Source organism: Eschrichtius robustus, chromosome 13 (assembly GCF_028021215.1).
Source record: "Eschrichtius robustus isolate mEscRob2 chromosome 13, mEscRob2.pri, whole genome shotgun sequence".
NCBI classification, from domain to species: Eukaryota; Metazoa; Chordata; class Mammalia; order Artiodactyla; family Eschrichtiidae; genus Eschrichtius; species Eschrichtius robustus.
This window is the reverse complement of record NC_090836.1, coordinates 99228578-99247762: the sequence shown is the minus strand read 5'-3', so window position 1 is coordinate 99247762 and position 19185 is coordinate 99228578. Positions and strand designations below refer to the sequence as shown.

At 58.8% G+C, this 19185-nt stretch overlaps 2 protein-coding genes across 3 annotated transcripts in view; both read right to left on the bottom strand.

Moving 5' to 3' along the window:
• TEF (TEF transcription factor, PAR bZIP family member) overlaps positions 1–1449 on the bottom strand; it is a 43124-nt gene extending 41675 nt beyond the window's left edge. Inside the window, exon 1 of one of the 2 annotated variants that reach the window (XM_068560227.1) lies at positions 1347–1449. In XM_068560227.1, the coding sequence (XP_068416328.1) occupies positions 1347–1449 (103 nt within the window). The remainder of the gene's footprint in view (positions 1–1346) is intronic. The other variant, XM_068560224.1, reaches the window with a different exon arrangement.
• A 4660-nt stretch (positions 1450–6109) lies between these two features.
• Positions 6110–19185, bottom strand: part of ZC3H7B (zinc finger CCCH-type containing 7B) — a 56830-nt gene continuing 43754 nt past the window's right edge. Inside the window, exons 14-23 of the mRNA XM_068559718.1 lie at positions 18451–18656; positions 17326–17426; positions 16166–16347; positions 13961–14046; positions 10492–10625; positions 10277–10382; positions 10029–10137; positions 9663–9796; positions 9365–9528; positions 6110–9004 (exon numbers count right to left, since the gene is read on the bottom strand). Coding sequence (XP_068415819.1) covers positions 8758–9004; positions 9365–9528; positions 9663–9796; positions 10029–10137; positions 10277–10382; positions 10492–10625; positions 13961–14046; positions 16166–16347; positions 17326–17426; positions 18451–18656 — 1469 coding nt within the window. The 3' untranslated portion in view covers positions 6110–8757. The remainder of the gene's footprint in view (positions 9005–9364; positions 9529–9662; positions 9797–10028; positions 10138–10276; positions 10383–10491; positions 10626–13960; positions 14047–16165; positions 16348–17325; positions 17427–18450; positions 18657–19185) is intronic.

Here is a 19185-nt window from a genome sequence, read left to right as displayed (position 1 = left end):
GGCCACCCTACCTTCCCCGGATGCCCGGACCAAGAAGGGAGCCCTATTCCTCCAGCTTTTGGAAGGACTTCCAGCCTCACCTACCCACACGGGGTGTCAGAGATGGCAAGAAAAAGTCAGCTGTGGCTCCTCGGCCAGGCTGAGTTGAGAGTTTCGAGGTGATGGGCTTCTCCTGGTGAGCAGCTGGGGTCCTGAGTGCCAGGAGGGCACAGACTGCCCACAGGTGAGGCCTGAGGGGGGCCTGGAGCTAGATGAGAGAGCCCACGGGGGACCCTGCCCCTAGCTCTGGGATCCGCCTTCTTCCCTCGGGCAGTGTCTCCATGAAGGGAGCTTGCCGCCCTCCTTTCCTGAGCCTGGCTCCCCGAGGTGTGTCAGGGCAGGGGCTGTGGTGTGTGTCCTTGGCCTCCAGTTTGGGAGTGGGCTAAGGGTCCCGGGGAAGGAAGTCCTGTGGGGACAGCCAGGGCTGCCTGGTGATGAGACGTTATCAGGTGCCAGCACAGCAGGTGAGGGAGAGGCCTGAGAAAGGTCCCTAGAGGGGACACCTGGGACTCCTAAGTCAGACTCTGGCAGCCGAGGGCAGCTGGGCTCCTTTCAAGGCGCCTGTGGAGTTTGAGCCATGAGGACCTGACGTCTTAGAACAGAAGAGACCTGGAGAAATATCTGGCAAGAGGGAGCACGCAGAGCAGGCTGGCGCCCAAAGTTTGCGTGGTCCTGGGTCTCTCAGGCAGGACTCGGGAGACACCTGGTGCTGGCTGCCAGCTCTGCCCCTCGGTCCACACCCTCCTCCGCCGGCTCCCTCGCCCCGTGTTTGCCTGTGGTATCCTAGGAACCGGGGCTTCCAGCCTGTGGTCCTGTTACATAACAGCTTCCATCCCATCCACGGGTTCAGCCCTCCAGCGAGCGGGAGCCGAAGCAGGCGCCCAAAGGAAAGCCTCTTCTCCAGACACGGGAGGCTGCCCGAATCTACAGTCTCTGCCAGTGCCCTGCCGCCCCAACATGCAGAGGGAGGGAACTTAATAAGCAGTCAGCATCCAGTGCGTACTCTCAGCAGGGCCCTCTGGTCCTGTCCTTGTCCCGCGGGAGCACGGCACCTGTCAGTGGCCACACGCTGGCCACGGCTTCCCAAAGCTAGCAGGCCCTGGGGGCAGTCCCTGCGTGACAGTGCCACTCCCTACCGTGTCCCTCTCTGCACCCCAGCCCTTCCTCGCCCAGGAAGAGGCCAAGGGCAGACCGCTGCTGGGAACCCTCCCTTGCTTGGAGATGCCTGTCTGGCCAATGTGCCTACGGCGGCCTCCACCCCCTGGGCACCTGGGCAGCCAGCCATCACAGACCACCTCCTCTCCTACCTGTCCTCTTCTCTGGCCAAGGCAAAGAGTGCTCCAGCAGGGACTTGAGGACCTCAGGCATGTCCATGGCAGGGGCCACTCCAATCCTGTCGCAGCTCGACATGGCCCGGCAGGGGGTGCTTGCTGGGGGAGTTTAGAAGCAGCTGGAGAGGCAGGAGCTGGTCGGGGAGCCACAGGCTCTGGAGGCAGGCGGGGCGGGAGCCCGAGGCAGCCAATGGGCAGCACGAGCCCCAGCCCGCCCGTCCACCCCCGGCTCGGCCACCTGCCAGCTCCGGCTGCAGCCAGGCCTTCCCTTCCTGCTGCCTGGCAGAGCGGGCCTGGCCCTGCGCCAGCCTCAGCACGTGGAGACACAGCACCAATCCTCTGACAGAGAGCCCGGTGTTATCTAACTTTGCAAAGGGAAGTTCTCCCCCAGGCTGGGAGCCAGAACCGGGCCTGCCAGGTGAGAACAGTGAGCTGGCTCCCCGCCCACAGTGAGCATGCACTACACACTCCGGCCCACTGGGCAGAGGAGCCCTGGAGGCTGGGCCCCGAGGAGAGCAGGGCCTGCCGAGGAAACCAGCCCGGGCTGGGCCCCGAGACCCCGGCAGCAGGCAGCTCAGCACGAGGCTGTACTGTGTTGGCACGCACAGGCGCTTGAGTGGGCGTCACGCACCTACCTGTGGGCTTGTGAGTCTCGAGGGGTTGGTGGCATGTTTTGATGCTGGTCCATATGCTATGCATGCACACGTGCCCTCCCAGGCATACGGTGTGCATGTGGCATGCATAATTGGGGCTTTACACCATCTGCAGAGCCTGAAGCCTGCTCTTCTAAGGGGAGTGACAAACCTGCAGCCGGGGTTCCTTTGGTCTTCGGGGACGGGGAGAAGAGGCAGGTGCCTAGCGGACAGCTGCTGGAGGGCAGGCAGAGCAGGCACCACTGAAGGGGGGCAGCTCTGTCAACCAGGCTCAGGCTCGTCCTGGACGATGTCCTGCTTCCCAGCCTGTGTCCCAGCCTGGGGAACTTGGCGGCAATTGGCTGTTTGCTGTAGTCCCCTCCCTGGCCCTCTCACCAGGACACTGGCCTCTGAGGTCCGCAGGCCACTTACTTGAACGTGTGGTTGAAGCCAAAGTTCTGTATGTCGCCCTCCACAAAGACCAACACCTGCCTTGGCCGGCTGGGGCTGGGGGTGGGGTGGGGGAGGGGGCATTGGCTCCACCTCTCCACGCACTGATGTGGCATCTAGAACAAGCTGTGCTGCTCTTCTGGGTCTCAGTTCCAAAACCACTGAATGTTGTGACCTCCAAGGTTCCTTTCAGCTCTGGTTCTGTCTCTGACGCTCCAGGTTGGATGCAGTAAGCATTTGGTTCCCTGCACCACAGCTGATTTCTATGTAGTCTTTCCCTGCTTTCTAAAATTCCATTTTGCACAAACAGCAAATACAACAGGATGCCTTCTAGCCTCTCCTCTTCCCAACAGCCCCAGCTTATCCTCCAATTACCCTCTTTTCCACCCTAATAGTCCTCCCCAAACCATGTTCTTTTCCCAAATTAAAAATTAATTTCAAGTTTTGAATACAAAAAACAGTATATGGCTCAAAGCTCAAAACTTTTGATAAAGGTATACTTTTTATTTATTTTTGGCTGCATTGGGTTTTTTTTCTGTTGCTGCTTGCAGGCTTTCTCTAGTTGCAGCGAGTGGGGGCTACTCTTCGTTGCGGTGCGCGGGCTTCTCATTGCGGTGGCTTCTCTTGTTGCGGAGCACAGGCTCTAGGCGTGGGGGCTTCAGTAGTTGCGGCACGAGGGCTCAGTAGCTGTGGTTCGCGGGCTCTAGCGCGCAGGCTCAGTAGTTGTGGCACACGGGCTTAGCTGCTCCGCGGCATGTGGGATCTTCCCAGACCAGGGCTCGAACCCCTGTCCCCTGCATTGGCAGGCGGATTCCTAACCACTGCACCACCAGGGAAGTCCCTGATAAAGGTATACTTTAGAAATGTCATTCCTATCCGTGTCCCTCCTCCCCGTTCCCCTTCCTCATAACAGATTTAATTTCTTATTTATCCTTCCAGTGCCCTTTGCCTCTGTGAAACCGGGGGCGCTGGCAGTGGGGGACGGCGAAAGGTGCAGAGGACCTGGCGCGCAGGCTGTCTTAAGTTGACCTGTGGCTCGCAGGCTGGGGCTGAGGCTGGGCCGGTGCATTAACCATTCCTTGGCCCCAAAACACTTTTGTGTTCAAGACTGGCTTACCCCAAAGGTGGAGTGGGTAGGTGCCCACAGAGCATGATTTCAGAGGCAAAAGGAGGTCCCCAACGTGTCTCAAATACACCCACCTGCCGCATGACATTTCATTCTCAGAGATTTGTTCCTGTCAGACCCCTTCCAATGTGTGAATGTACGAAGGCTCTAAGACTGTGACTGATTGCTCACTGCATACCTGGCACCAGCCTAGATCTTGTAAGGAATTCAAAGCTAAAAAACAGACCTGGCCAGGCAAGTCCCTCGCCTTAGGGAATTTTCATGCCACTGAAAGTCAGTCCACGTGGCACCCCCCACTCTGCAGCCGGGGTGTCCAGCTGGCAGCATCACCTATGGTTCACACAGGGGCCACATCAGCAGGATGCTGGGTCAAGCGGCTGGGGAGGGCAGAGATAGGGAGAGGGGCGGCCACAAACAAGCCTGGAGACATCCGGAGGGGCCCGCATGGTAGGCATGTTGGGATTGCCTATACTCCTTGGGTTTCCTGCCTCAGAGGTCTAATGTCTGCTGTAGATGGCTCCCCTGGTGGGGGCTATATGCGGATGCAGTTTCCGGCAGAGGCCTCTGGGGCTTTCTCTAGAGAGATGCAGAGCTGCCCCCATCTCCACCTCTGCCTGTCACCCCACCTGTCAGAAGCAGCTTCCTCCGAGGCAGGGAGGAGGAGCTGCGGCGCCACGGGAGTGGTGGGGCTCATGGCAGCCCCTAATCACAGGACCAAAGACCAGAAACGGGCCTACATTCAATAACTGCGGGCTGCTCAAGCCAACCTGGCACCTTGATGAATGAAGCCATCGACCGTAAATATCTAGGATACATCGGGGCGTGGAGATGCACGTGTGAAATACACTTGAGAGAAAAGGAAAGGTGCAGAACAGTAAGTACACGTCGATTACAATGATCCAGCAATCTTTTTAAGGCTCAAATCCAGGTTCACCTCCTCCAGGAAGCCCTCCCCAGCTCCCCAGCTTGGATGAGCTGCCTTCCGTGGCACCTGGCATCTCCCACCACTGTACCTGTCACATCATCCTACACTCTTCCATGCAGAGCCATCTCCCCTGGCAGACTGGATTCAAGGAAGGCCACGTTTTGTCTGTAATCTTGTATCCCTAGGATCTGAGATGGGGCAAGTGCTCAGTTAGTGCTTACCAACCTGAGCTGAAAGAGAACTAGAAGAGAACTTAGGGGAATTTATGAGAATTTAAGAATTTAGTCCACTAGGTTCACTGAAGTACTGCTTATCTTTTGCTTTCATTTTCGAAGTTTAAGGGAGGTCCTGATGCAGGTTTACAATCTCTTCAGCCTGAGGATGGGTCTGCATTTTCTTCTGGGAGCTGGGCCTTGCCATGCCCCTCTGGTTTTTCATAGTGAAGCCAGGGTTGCTGAGAACCCTGGAATGTCAGCGCTGAAGGGACCTTGCCGATCATCCAGTTCCCAGTGGTTCTTGATCTTTTTTTGTCTCCTTTCTGAGGGTCCTTGGAACCTTCACTGAACCTCTGTGGGCCAAGATGTGGACGTCAAATGTACAGGTTGCTATGGAGACAGACTTGCTGCATCCATCATGCCTGGCGCGCAGAAGGTGCTCAATCAAGTCGGCTGCTCCTGTTACTCATCTGGTCATTTATCAAGTATTTGAGCCCCTACTGAGTAGCCGGCCCAAATGATTCCCTTGTCCTGAGAGAATTCACAGGCCTTGGACCTCTGTTCCTGGGGTCACTGAATACTGTAGTTTGAAGTTGTCTGGCGAGAGCTTACTCTTAAACGTGTGCAGCCCCTCCCATCAGGACCCCCTCCATCACTGTAACCACACACAATCCAAGAGATTTGAAAAGGTGCCTCCAGGGACTTCCCTGGTGGTCCAGTGGTTAAGACGCTGGGCTTCCACAACAGGGGGCGTGGGTTCAATCCTTGGTTAGGGAACTAAGATCCTGCATGTCATGCGGCCAAAAAAAAAAAAAAAAAAAAAAAAGTGTCTCTAGCAGATACAAGTGTCCCTGATTGAAAATCCCTGATCTAATATGCTCTCTTTTATGGAGGAGGAAGCTGGGCCCATGTGACTTGGATCTCCCTCAGGCCCAGAGGAGTCCAGGTTGCAGTTGGGACCACATTCCAAAGCATGTCATAGCCCCCTACCTTTCTGGAAAAGCCATACCCAGAAAGGGCACAGAGACAGGCCTCTGGAACCCAGGACGGTGCACATAGTAAAAGCAGGGAAGTGTGGGCACAGGTGGAAAGCCCCACACGGAACCACCGGGGCCACCTGTGCAGAGCACAGCTTGTCCCTGCCAGTGAGGCACTGCGCGAGCCGGGGCCAGCTGGGCTGCCCTGTTTACACAAGGACACAGACCTTCTGCCCCTCACCCCTCGGAATGTCTGCCTTGGGGCATGCCCTGCGCCAGCCAGCTCTGCCCCATGAGTAAAGAGAGGCCCAGGTCCCCGGGCACAGGTGCCAGGAAGCGGGGAACAGGAGCAACACCTCAGGGACAGAGGTCAAAGTGCACACGTTTATTTTCTAGAACAAAGGCTAAAAGAAGCAAGTTTCTTTCATTTTATTTTAAGAAGGACAAAAATTGTTATTAAAACATCTACATTATTATCAAGATACTAGACCTTATGAATATTTAATATTAAAGTGTGGTATTCTTAAATTTTTTAATACACAGACATTTTTAAAGGACCATTAAATTTATCACTGCCCAGCTGAGAAACGCAGCATCCCTCTTTGCCCCATCCCAAAGGGACACTCACATCAAGGGTGCCTGTCCCCCCTTCACCATATTTGCTGTGATGTCTTGTCCCTGCCTGCCGGCGGGGGGCACAGGCCCGATCCAATTCTCTGAGCCTCTCAGAGTCACAACTGAAATAATCACACTCATCATTCAAAGTGTACTGTGCCACACCTCCACCTCCTACTCCCCGCCTGCCCCTCGCTTTCTTCCAACCCTGCGGGGATCCAGCTCTGGCCAAGCCAGGGAGCGCCACATCCCAAGGCCCCTGCAGGGATAACAGGATGGAGAAGAAAAATCTGGATTCTAATCCTATTCTTTTGGGTGGGAGACAAACACCAATCCTCTTCTTTCCCCGAGCACTCGTGCTCTCTCCCCACTAGGCTGGGGTGGTCTGGACGCCATCAGGCGGAGCTGGGCCTAGGCAGGGGCCGCTTCTGCCCCTGCTGCCCAAATCACCTCTGACCCCTTGCTCCAGTCCCTCAGTCCTTGCAAATGGCAATGATGACCCTGAAAGTCCCTCCTCATTGTGCCAGGATGGCTGCACTTTCCGGCCAAATTCTTTATCTTTAGCCCTCATTAGAAGTGATTCCTTGGATACCACACACATATGTAATATTATATAGAGCGATATATTTAATACCTGTGTATATATGCATCACGGGGGCGACATATATACACACTAAAAACAAGGCTGGTGACGACAGACTGCAACAGCACGGATCAGGGAAAACAAGTGTCATCAACATTCATGGCCACAGGCCCCACCTTGGGTCTCTCCTCCCCTCCAGCCACGCCACCAGCACCCAAACTCTGCAGTGCTGGCCTGCTGGGGGAAGGGGCAGGGAGAGGAAAGGATGCATGCCACAATTATCAGGAAAAGGCTGGGCAGTGGCAGCGAGAAGAACAAGGTTCCCTGCGGCCCAGGGTGCCCGCCATCATCTCAACGTACACTCGAAATGCTTGTTTGAGGGGAAATAAAGGGTATTCCATTCTCTCTGTCTCACCCTCCCACCAACTCCAGCCTCGGTCCCCGGCTCCTTCCGGGGGGCCCCACCCCTTGTGCCAATGGTGTGGGGCGTTCTGGAATGTCTAGGGAACCAGGGGAGGCTAGGTCTGCCCACAAGGGGTGGGATGGAGAGGAGGGGGTGCACGCAGACACGTCAGACGAGAGGGATGGGAGAGGGCTTGGGGGGGCAGGGGTTGGGGGTCAACTGGGGTCCCAGGCAGCTGGCAGGGTCGGGATCAGGGAGGGGCTGGGATGGATGGTCCTAATTGTATGTCTGGGTCTAGGGGAGAAAGGGAAAGGACTCTTCTGAGTCCCCAAGAAAGAGGGGCTGTGTCCGATCCTGGAGTAGCCCATGGTGCCCACGGTCAAGTCTCCCTTCTCTCCATGTCCCCTGACCGCCCACCCTCCCAATCCCCCCCAGTTCCTCGTGCAGAACCTGAGCCCACGGGTGCCCTGCCAGGTACCACCTCTCCTGGAGCAGCCATGGGGAAGTGACCTTTGCTGCTACACTCCTTACGACCATCCTCAGAGGGGACTGTCCCCCTACAGGGCACTGACACGACCAACCCCTGGGCGGTGCTGCCGGAATCCCAGCTGATTCAGAGACTGTCACATCCCTGCCAAGAGCCTGGAGGCTCCAGCTGATAACTGGCCCTGAGTCTTGTGACCGCAGTTTGCATTCCAGCTCTACCGTGCTGTGGGTGGAGATGCCGGGTAGAGCACTCCTTCCTTCTAGGCCTGTTTTTCTATCTGCAAAATGGGGGTCTGGGCTGCGTCATCTCTGAAGCCTCTGACGACCTACAATCTACATTCAGCGGCCCACAAAGGAGAGGGGCTGGGCTGGTGGCCTCACCAGACAGCCACGCTCCTTGGTCAGGCTCCAGAGATCATGTAGCCCAGCCCCTCCCACTCTTCCAACCAGAGGGGAAACTGAGGCCCCAGAGGGTAAGTGACTTGTACAGTATCCCCAGTCCATCCTGGGGCTGCATTTTAAAGCTGGGTGGGGCCTCCTGCCCTCTGTTCTACCCTGATCTGCCCCCAGGGGAGGTGGGGGGGGGTGAGGGGGGGGCAGGGGGAAGGACCCTTCTGCTGCAGATTCAAGTGGGGACCCCAGGCTCCCCAGCCCTGAGCGTTGGGCCCCCTTTAGGAGTAGACGGAAGTTAAAGCTGTAGGCTGAAGCTGGAGGGGTCAACCAGGCCCCTCCCTCCGCAACCAGGAGAGCCGGGGTGGGGGAGGGGAGGACCTGCCCAGGGCTTCAGCAGGATGAGGACCCTGGGACCGAGTGGGGCTGCAGCTCGTGCACCTGGGTATGCACTGGGGCAGTGGGGGCAGAGAGGATGGCCGGGGGCCCCAGCCCCGGCCCTGGCCTGCCCTGGCCCTCCTATCAGGCGCTCCGTGCCCACCCCTGCCCCCGATCCTAGGACTTCACCCACGGCCAGGAGCTGGCCTACTCCCCAGTGATGGTGGCAGCAGCAGGGGCTTCTGGGGCGGCACCAGTGGCATTCCCGTCCTCTTGCAGCAGGAAGTTGTATTTGCCAAAGTCGTCATCCCGTGGGCACAGAAGCATGTCCTTGCGGGCCTTGGCCAGCTTCTGCTTCAGCACCTCGCGCCGGTCCAGCCACTCGTTGAGCTCCTCCTGCCCGTGAGCGCAGCGGCACTTGTCCCCGTCCGGGCAGGCCTTGCCCTTCTGGAGCCTGTGGGCGGCAGGAGGCTCACTGCCCGCGCCCTGTGCCCTTTCCTCCACGGGCTGCCGGACCTGGGGCCGGCCACTCTGCCTCCCCCGACAAGCCTCTCCCCATGCAGCATCAGCCCTGGGGAAAGCGGGCGTGGCCTGGCCTTCGCGAGGATCTGATGCAGGGCTGCAGAGGACGGGTCCCCACCTCCAATGCCACCCCGCCCCACTCCTGGGTCCTCACACCCAGGAGCAGCTGTCTTTCTGGACATCCCCACCCCCCATTATGCCACCTCCAGGCCAAGTGGAGCCAGAGCTGGCCGTTGCCTCCACCTTTTCAGGCCACCCCACAGCCCGCCCGGCCCTGCCCTCCCGGGGGCACCTTTCGCAGAGCCGGAACTCGCCCATGGGGAAGCGATAGGCCCAGCCACTAGCGTCGCTGTCAGACGTGAAGACCTTCTCCTTGTGCTTCTCAGACTGGATGTGCTGCTGCCACTGCTTCTTGCTGTTGCTGTTCTTGCCGCAGAGCCAGCAGTGGTAACCCATCTGGGGACACAGCCAGCGTGGGCGCCCGCTCCTCACACCCCTGCCGGGACCACTTCCCCCAGGGAGGCTGAGCCCCTCCGCACAGCCCCTCCGGGTCAGGCTCGGACCAGGGCCCCCAGGGGATGGGGTGTTACCATGATGTCGGCGTAGTCCGTGGGCATCTGGATCTGCTTCTCCCCCTCCCGAGAACTGATGGGCGTCCCTTCCCCCGGCTTCCCTGGGTTGTGCTTCTTCAGCCACATGTCATAGGTCTGCTGCATGTCCAGGACTGGTGGGCAATAGGGGATGGAGGGCCTGGTGAGAGGGGATTCTCCCTCTACTCTGTCCCACGACCCCTACGGGACCCCTGCTGCTGGGCTGCCCGGTCACCTGGAGACCCAGAGAGGGCTCAGCCCGGTGCAGCCGGAGTGGGGCCCGGGCGGCCACGCGAGGTTCAGCAGGTGCACTTGGGCCTGCCGACGAGGGGGGGTGTCCGGGTCAGCCCAGCCCTGCCCACTCACTCTTGTTCTCCTTCATGAACGTCCACATGTCCCTCTCCTCCGGGCTGTGCGCAAAGGAGCAGTTCCCCACGTACTGGCACTTGCGGCCGTTCTGCGCGTGGATGCAGAGCTGCAGGGCAGGCATGGCGAGACCCTGCTGAGTCCCGCTGGACCGTGTCACTGCCCCGCCAGTGGGCAAGCCCTCCTGGGGCCCCATGGCCCCATATGCGAGGCCCCGCTGCCACCCTGCACCCCACCCCGGCGCTCACATCGTATTGCTGTGGGAAGTTGCGAATGGACGGCAGTGGCCTCACCGACACCCACTTCCTCTTGGCCTTGGACATCACCAGGAGGACCCGCCGCTCCTTGGTCCAGCTGCAGGATAGAGCGGGCTGTGTGACCTCCATGGAGAGCCCGGCTTCCTCGCCTGCGGTGCTTACGTGGTCCCCACCCTGCCCGTGCCCCTGCTCGGCACCCGGCTCACCAGTGCCGGGCCTTGGCGCTGCAGTACTTGAGGTCCTTGTCAGGCTCTACCACCTGCCCGTTCCTCCAGCACTGGCCACACACAAACTTCATCTGCAGGTCAAAGGTGCTAGGCCCATGGGTCCGCGGGGCACCCTGTGGAGGAGAAGGGCTGATGAAGCCGCAGGCACCAGGCTGAGGCCCCAGGGTCTGATATACAGGTGGCCTCCAGGAGCATTAGGGCCACCTGGAGCCTTGTGGGCTGGTCCATTACCACTTGGTGGTGGGAAGTGACCCCCTAACTCCAGGCCCATGGCCTCTCAGGGTGGGAGCCAGGCCTTGGACTCCTGATGGAGTGCTCTCTGCCTTAACTGGCTATTCCCCACGGGCCTGCTTGGTGGAGCTGCTGGCGTGTCCCTGGGCACAGCATTCGACCTCACATCTCCCTGCTTTTGCACATGCGGTTCCCTCTGCCTGGAATGTGCTTCTCCATTCTTCATCAGGCTTGTTCTGAAAACTTTCAAAACCCAGCTCAAGCACCACCTCCTTCAGGAAGCTTTCCCTGAAGCTCTCTTAAGTGGCAGCTGCCCATCCTATGGGCTCCCATAGTACCTGAATTACCTCATGTTGACTGACTCATCTAGTTATGAGGGCCAGGCCTGGTGGAGAGCAGGGCCTAGAAGGTGGGATGCACCTGCAGAGGGTGGGGATGGAGGAGGCTGCCTCAGGTGGTGGGACAGACTTCTGGGCAGCCCTGGACTCTCGAAGACCCCACCATGTTCATTCCCCGTCCTCTGCCTCAGCCCTTCCTTTGCAGGCAGGAGGGCCTGCTCTTCTGCACCCCTGCCTGGGAAAGGGTGGGGGGGTGAGAGGCAGAAGTGCCCACCCAGCCTTGTCTCCCGCCACCTGCAACCCCCTCGCCCAGCTGTGCCGGCCACCCTGCTGTCTCTCCTGTTAGCTGGAGGCTCCCTCAGATGTGGGGTCACCCCTCTGCTCTTCCTCCTCTGACACAGGAGTACCCTGTGTCCTCGGCACTGCCTAGCCCAGGGCCTCCCCTGAGCAGCAGGGGGCTCGCACTTTGTTGGGTGCTGATTGACCCCTGGCTGGGAGACTTGCAGCCTGGCTCGGCCCCAGGATAATACACATCCCGACAACAAAGTAAAATCCTGCCTCTGTAACTGGGACACGGTCTGGCTAAAGCAGACAGGAGGTTTATCCGTGTCACTATCGATTTCTAGATGTTCCACTGATTCTCACAGAAGCGTGAGAAGGCCCATTTCACGGGTGAGGTAAGTGGGGTCCGGGGGTGTGCTGTGGCTTAGCCACTGCTCTAGGGAATAGCCATGCCGGTCCACTGAGCTTCCTTTTCACAACTGCACAGACTCGACAGCCCTGGGGGGTAGGGGTCATTCCCATTTGACTCAGCAGAAGCAGAGGCTCAGAGAGGTTACTAACCCCGCCACGGGTAAGTGGCCCGAGGATAGGGACCTGGTGCGAGGCAGGGGCTCATGCTTTTCTGCAGGACGGCACAGCTGCACCATGGGCACCAGGCACGAGCGGCTTCTACCCTGGCATCCTGTCCTTGGCCTCACACTGCCACTGGTCCCACCCTCTGATGGCAAGCAAGCAAGATGCCTCACGCCCGGGCCACAGCCAGGTCCGGCACAGAAGCCCCCTTCCTGAGCCAGGCCCGAGAGTGGCATCTTGGGTGGGCGGGATGCAGGGGGGGTCAGGGGGATAGGAGGTGGTGAAGACTCCGTGTTCTCTCTCTAGCAGATGACGCTGCAGGTCCAGCCTGAGCCCCGCACTGCTTCCCAGCCAGGCTCCTGGCCAGGAGCAAAAATAAACCATGTGGCGGTTGGCGAAGAGGACAGAACAGGAGAGGGGCAGAGGACAGGGGCAACTAGGAAGAGGGGAGAGGAAGAGAAAGGACCAGGAACGAGGGGGTGGGGAGACAGAGGGAAGGCCAAGGGGGGCCGGGCAGCCCTGTCAGCCAGCCTGGCCCAGGCCTACCCCACTGGCCGGCCTGCGCCGCGCCCTGGCTCACTGCCACGCCCAGGCAGGCCTCAGGAGGGGCCAGAGGCCCAGGCTCCTCCCAAGGTGACCAGTGCGTGGGCCCGGCATGGCGAGGGAGTCATCCCTCGTGTGTGGATGGCGAGTGGCCTCACCTCACATTCACTGTCTCCTGGGCCCTGAGACCACCCTTCCATTCCCACTGTCACCTAAAGTTACAATGATCCCTGCCTCCTGGGGAGGGTGTGAGGCTCAGGGGCGACGGGGGCCCCGGGCAGAGCAGGGACTTGGCGAGCTGTAGCCAGCTCCTGTGAGCCTCACACCCGCCCCAGGAGATGGCAGGCAGGATTATGATCCCCATTTTATATGAGGAACCCTAGGGGTGATGGGGATAGTGCAGGTGGGGAGGGAGCTGAGCGAGCTCTAGACAAGCTGTCAGAGAACCCGGGACCTACTCCGCTCCGTGTGCCCCGGGCAGGTCTCTAGCGTGTTCTGAGCCTCAGTCTCCCTGCCTGCAAACGCCCCAGCTCACGTCCTCAGGACCAGGGTGAGGATCCAGAGGGGTGGGAGGTGATACAAGCAGTGGGGGAAAAGGTTGAGGAATACCAGGACATTTACATGGTCTCAAAGGACCTCCCTGGAAGATATTCATTAATTACAAAGGAGGAAAGTGTAACTTCATAGTAGAGAAAGCTTTACCATGGAGGCACCTTTAATCAAGTTACCAAGGTATCGCTGGTGAAGGGACAGATGGAGATGACGTGCCTGCCCGATCAGACAATCCCAAAGGGACGGGCCTTTTACAAAACAACTGCCTCTTCAAAAATGCCAATGTCACGAAAGACAAAGAAAGACTGAGGAACTGCTCTAGATTAAAGGCGATTAAAGACACTACAAACGAATGCAGTGTGTTGCTGGGATTTGGGGAGGATTCACAAAATCTGAGTAATAGTACACCACAATTTGGATAAGTGCACCAATGTGAATTTTGTGACGTTGATAACTGTACTGTGGCTATTATGTAAGAAAGTGTCCTTATATTTATTTACTTACTTATTTATTTTTTGGCCACGTGGCATGTGGGATCTTTGTTCCCTGACCAGGGATCGAACCTGCGCACCCTGCATTGGAAGCGTGGCGTCTTAACCACTGGACGGTCAGGGAAGTCCTTATTTTTACACTTAAGTATTTAGGGGTAATGGGGCATCATGTCTACAACTTACTCCCTCATGGTTCAGAAAAGTGTATATTTCTGTAAATAAATGTGTATGTGTGTATGTACACACACATACACACAGGACAAAGTGAGTGTGGAAAGTAGTAAAATGTTAACATCTGGGGAATCCAGAAAGAGGTATACACAAATTCTTCATACTCTTCTTACAATTTTCTGGTAAATAAATTATGTCCAGGTAAAGGGATGGGGGATGGCCCTCGTGGGGGCTGACCTCACCCCCAAGGCCAGCCCGGGCTCTTACCAGGCTGCTGCTGGCCTTCCCTGCGTGTGCCTCCATCTGTTGCCAGTATTTCTTGGATTCCTGGACGATGTCTTCGTGGGTCATGCCTGGCGAGGGGGGAGCAGACACAGCGTCCCTGGAGCTCAGTGAGGAGAAAGGCAGGGGGTCTGCAAGGTGCTGGTGCCACCCCAGGCCCAGGGAGGAGCCCCACTCCCCAGTTAGGCCGAGGAAAGACGAGGGGAACAGGGAAACCACTCATCCTGTCTGGGCCTGTTGGTTCATCTGCAGTTGGGAACAGAGAGGCCTGCTCCAGGCTCGCACAGAGAATAAAATGCAGGAGCAAGATGTAGGCTCTGCAGCGCAGCAGGGGCCTGTCCGCACCCACGCCAGTGGCCCTGGCCCTCGGCCCAGCTGCTCAGCACCCTCCCTTGTCCTCCGCCTCCCTCAGTGGGGCCTCAAGCCTGACCCCTGCTTGGCAGCCTCTAGCGTGCTGGTTCTTGAGGCTCTGTGCCTGGCCCAGCCCGGCTCCCCAGATCACCGAGGGGCCAGGGCCCTTCACTGCCAGTCGGCAAAGGGCAAATACCCAAACCTTGTGGCCCAGACCCTCCCAATCTGACTGTGGACACTGAGCCCACCTCCGAGGGGCAGCTCACAGCCTCTTCCATGAGGCCCACCCTCCTCCCAACCCCTTACGGCCCTCTAGCCCCTTTTCCAGAGCTGATTTAGTTTTCGACCTGGTCCTATGGTTACTGCTCCCCCATGGCCACTCGCCATCAGGGGCTTACTCTGGGCCAGGCATGTGCTTGACATCCCTCTTCTTGCTGATAGATGTACCTCTAGCCCAGGGCTCTCCCATGACCTTGCAGACCCTCACACGTGGCTACTGCCTGCTCAACCTCTCCACCTGAAGTCCAACAGGCAGCTCAGACTCCGCACGTCCCACACGAGCCCTGATGTGACCCCCCCAACCTGCTCCTCCTGCAGCCTCCCCCTCTCAGGACACGGCAACCCACTGGGGTCGACCTGATGCCGTCCTTCGTCTCATACTTCCTATCGGGTCCATCAGCTCCCGTTGGCTCCACCATCAAAACACACCCAGAATCTCATCACTTCTACCACTTCCACCCGCTGCCGCCCTGGCTTGAGCCACACCCTCCCAGCTCTCCCTCCATCTGCCCTTGGCCCCTCAGTTCTCCACGCAGCAAACAGAGCAACTTCTTAAAAACACTGATCAGGTCATACAACTCTACCTACTCAACCCCCTACCCCCAAACCCTGCACATCGTATTTAGAACAATCCCAACTATTTCTATTTACCATCTAGAGGTTTTTTCACGCTCGGGTCCCTGCCAACCTCTTAGGCCTCATCTCTGACATGCCCCCCCCGCCCCCTCCCCCAGTGCTAAGCTGCTCTGCCCTCACAGACATCCTTCCTTCTGTACCAAGCCTGCTCCTGCCTCAGGGCCTCCAGCCTTGCTGTTCCCTCTGCCTGGAATGCTCTCCCTGCCCTTCCTTGCTCAAATGTCACCTCCTCCGAGAGGCCTTCCCAGACTATCTTATCCCAAATGTCCCCACCCCGAGTCCCTCTCCATCCTATTGCTCTGCTTTACTTTCCTCACAGAACTGACGCACATCTGAAATTCTATCACCCTATTTCATCAGCTCGAAGAAGACAATGATTGTTAGATGTGCCATTACTTTATGTTCCACACACACAACAAGAATGCTGCTAAGCAGACAATGACAGGCGGTGGGGGACAGTGTGCACCCCGGAGCAGATGGACGTAGGGCCTATTACCTCCTCGTCAGACTGCCTGCCTTGCCCTCGCGTACACACACCAGGGCCCCGACTCGTTCTTGCTCAAGCCCCTGACAGCGCAGGTGCTCAAGGGGTCCCATTTGGTGAGCGAGAAAGCGAGCGGCTTTCCACCTCCTCATCCCTGAGGCCGAGCTGACATCACCCCCTCACAGAGGACCAGTGGAGGCTCAGTGAGGGGCCGCTGATGACCAGACCCCCCAGGTGGCCCGCGGGGCTCTGCCTCCCTGCTCTTCTCCCCGCGTGTCCCCCTGGCAGCGCCACACAGGGAGAAACCCAGGGTCTTCTGGGCCTGCAAGCTCCCTGATGCAGAGCCTGCGCGTCCTGTGACGTCCAGGAGGCACTGGCTCCTCTGCAGCCCCACAGCCCGGCACCGCCCTCTTCTGAACTGTGCAGCCCCTCGCCCTCACCTGAGTACTGCTGCAGCAGCCAGACTTTGAGCTCTATGAAGCTGTGGGCGAAGTGGCAGCTGTCCTCCCGCAGGCAGCCGTAGCGCACCTCGTGGCGGCACACGTCGAACTGGAAGTGCTCCTGGAACTGGCGGACCTTGGAGTACTTGAGGGAGGTGGAGCGGACGATGTGCACCAGGCACCTGGCGGGCGGGATGGGGGCGCACGATGCAGTCCGCATCCCGCCCATTCCCGGTCGGGGCCCCCTCCCCAGGGTCAGTGCCGTTCACCCAAGGGAGGGGCTCCTCCCTGGGCGCCTCCCGCCTATTAACTGCTGGCACAGGAGGGAAGAGGTGGGGGTCCTACGCTCAGGCAGTTCTGGTTTGGGCCTCAGCTGTGTGCCCCTCTCCTGGCCTTGACCTGGGGACAGCTCAAAGACACAGCTGCCAGCAGGAGGAGGGCACCAGACCCCCCCCCTGCTGCGAGGCTGGGGGAAGGGGGCATCTCTCTCAGGTTCCCCAGCTCGATGCTCCAGAGCTGGTCCTGCACCCGGAGGAGTAACAATCGAGTGTCTCCTCTGGGCTGGGAATTTTAATTTCCTTCATAGCAACCCTAGGAGACTGGGATCATCATTCACTTTACAGATGAGGAAACCAAGGGTCACAGTGGCCAGAGGACATAAAACAGACCATTGTCCAAGCTGGGATTTGGACCCAACTCTGTCTGACCCCAGGGCCTGGGCTCCATCAGCCATGCTGGGGCACAGCCAAGAGGAGTCAGAGGGAGCGCAGGTGGGTGCCGGAGCCCACCCAGCCCCTCCCACTCCCTGTCCGACGCCCATGTCAGGACACTGGAGGGTGCTGGATGGGAGTCAGGGATGTGGCCCCCACCTGCCGGCTGAGTAAGCTGCTTCCAAGCCTCAGCTTTCTCATCTTTTCATCAGAGACACTCCTCCCCACGGGACTGCCGAGATCATTAAAATACCCAAGAGAATGCTTGGAATACAGAAGATGCTCAATAAATGTGGTTCTGTCCTTTCCAGGTGGATGCTGGACCTGAGTCCCAAATCCTACCCCCTGCCTTGACATCCTAGGCCCACCCTCTGCTCCCCAGGCATCCAAGCTGCCCCAGGGGGACTCTCCGCCCGCCCCACCCCAGGCCTGGCCGTGGGTCCCACTCACTTGTTGTTATAGAAGCTATGCTTGGCAGCCAGGTTGGAGCAGACAGACGGAGAGTCCTTGGTGCCTTTGCTGATGATCCGGGGTTTACTGTCAAAGCAGATCTGCCCAGGGAGGGGGTGGGCTGGGATCCAGCATGGCCACCCAGGAGGGGCAGACTGGGTCCCTGCAAGCCCTGCCCTGAGTCAGGGGAGTGAGGAAGGGAATCCCAGGGTCTGTGGCCCCCACCTCTCTGATCCCACCACTCCAAACGCCTGGGGCAGGGGTTACTCCATATCTCTGAGCCTCAGTTTCCTCAACTGTAACCTGGGGAAAACCACACCCGCTCTGTCCCACGGCTTCACTGTGAGGCTGGAAAAGGATCTAATAGAACCGCAGGTCCTTTGTAAAGTATATGCAGCCACCAGGCTGTGGGCCGTGATCCCCTGAAGGGAGAGGGCAGCCCACCTGCTCTAAGAGTCGGAGGGAAGGGCTGGCTGTGTGATGGATGGGGCTGGCCGAGCAGCACCGAACCCTGCCAGCAACCTGGACCCAGCACCCTCACTTCACGGAGATGAACCCGACACTGTCCCTGCCCTCATCACACTACGCCTGGCGGGGGGAGGCAGGGGGCCAGCAGCGTCTTCCGTGACAGCTTTGGGGAGGAAAGGAACCGCTTGGTGGAGCTGCTGGGATCAGAGCTGAGCCTCAGAGGGTCCAAGACGCAGAAACACGGGGAGGGCACCCCAGGGAGAGGGCACAGCCCGGACATAGGCAGGGAAGTGGGCAGGAAGGTGCAGCGGGCATTGAAGCCAGCAGAGCTGGACGAGGAGGCATGGGGTGGGGGGGGATCGGGATGAGTTCCTAGAGCACCTGAGTCTGGCCTGCGACGGCAGGAAGCAAAGAGCACATGTGGTTACTTCTCTTTCTGGCCTCAGTTTCCAGCTCCGAAAAATGAGGGGACTGGATAGAATCTGGGCTCTAGCGCGATGGGAGCGTATGGGTCTAACTTTCTGAAACTCCCAGGACCTGTGGATTCTAAGGTCAGGCCTCCAAAACCCGCGGGTCCCAGGGCCGACAGTCCACAGTGGAGCCCGCGGGAGCCCCTCCCCAGCCCCGTCTGGGAATCGACCGTGGAGGGGCCGGTACCTCACAGAGGAAAGTGAAGATGCCCTGGTGCTCCTTGAGGAGCTTGGCGATGGTGAGGCTGCCGCGCTTGACGCCCCCCAGCGGGTCGAAGAGCAGGTCGCGGTTGAGGGTGCCCTTCCGCTCCTCCGTCCACACGTCGATCTCCTCCTGATGGTAGGCGAAGGTGCAGTTATCCCCGTACTTACAGTCCTGCTTGTTAATCATGTCTGCAAAGAGGCAACAGGACACACGTTCCGCCAGGCGGGACGGCAGCCCACAGCACCCCCGGTGGGGCCTGCCGAGCAGGAGGGAGGACTTGGCAGGGGTGGAGAAGTGGAGCTCGGGGAGAGCGCTTCCCAGGCCAGGCCCTTCTTTGTTCTACACTTGGATGTGGGGGCCGGATCTGCACCTGCCCGTGCAAAGCATGGCGGTTGCCACGGCTCCACCACCCCACAAGGCTGCCTGGTATGGGTCAGGCAAGACGACAGGTGGGAAAAGGGCTTTGTAGACGTATACAAGCCGTTTTATCATTATTATTATTCTGCACCAGGAACATACCACTGGTTCAGGAAGGCATGGGCCTTGGGGTCCAGCAGACTTGGGCTGGGATCCCGTTATTCCTGAGCCTTAGCTGCTGTGTCCATAAACGGAGAACACGGTTGTTGTGTGGATTAAGTGAAACAATAAATAAAACTCCTGGGGGCCAGGGAGCAGGGAAGGCAGCAGCTTTATAATCCAGAGACCCACCATTTCCTG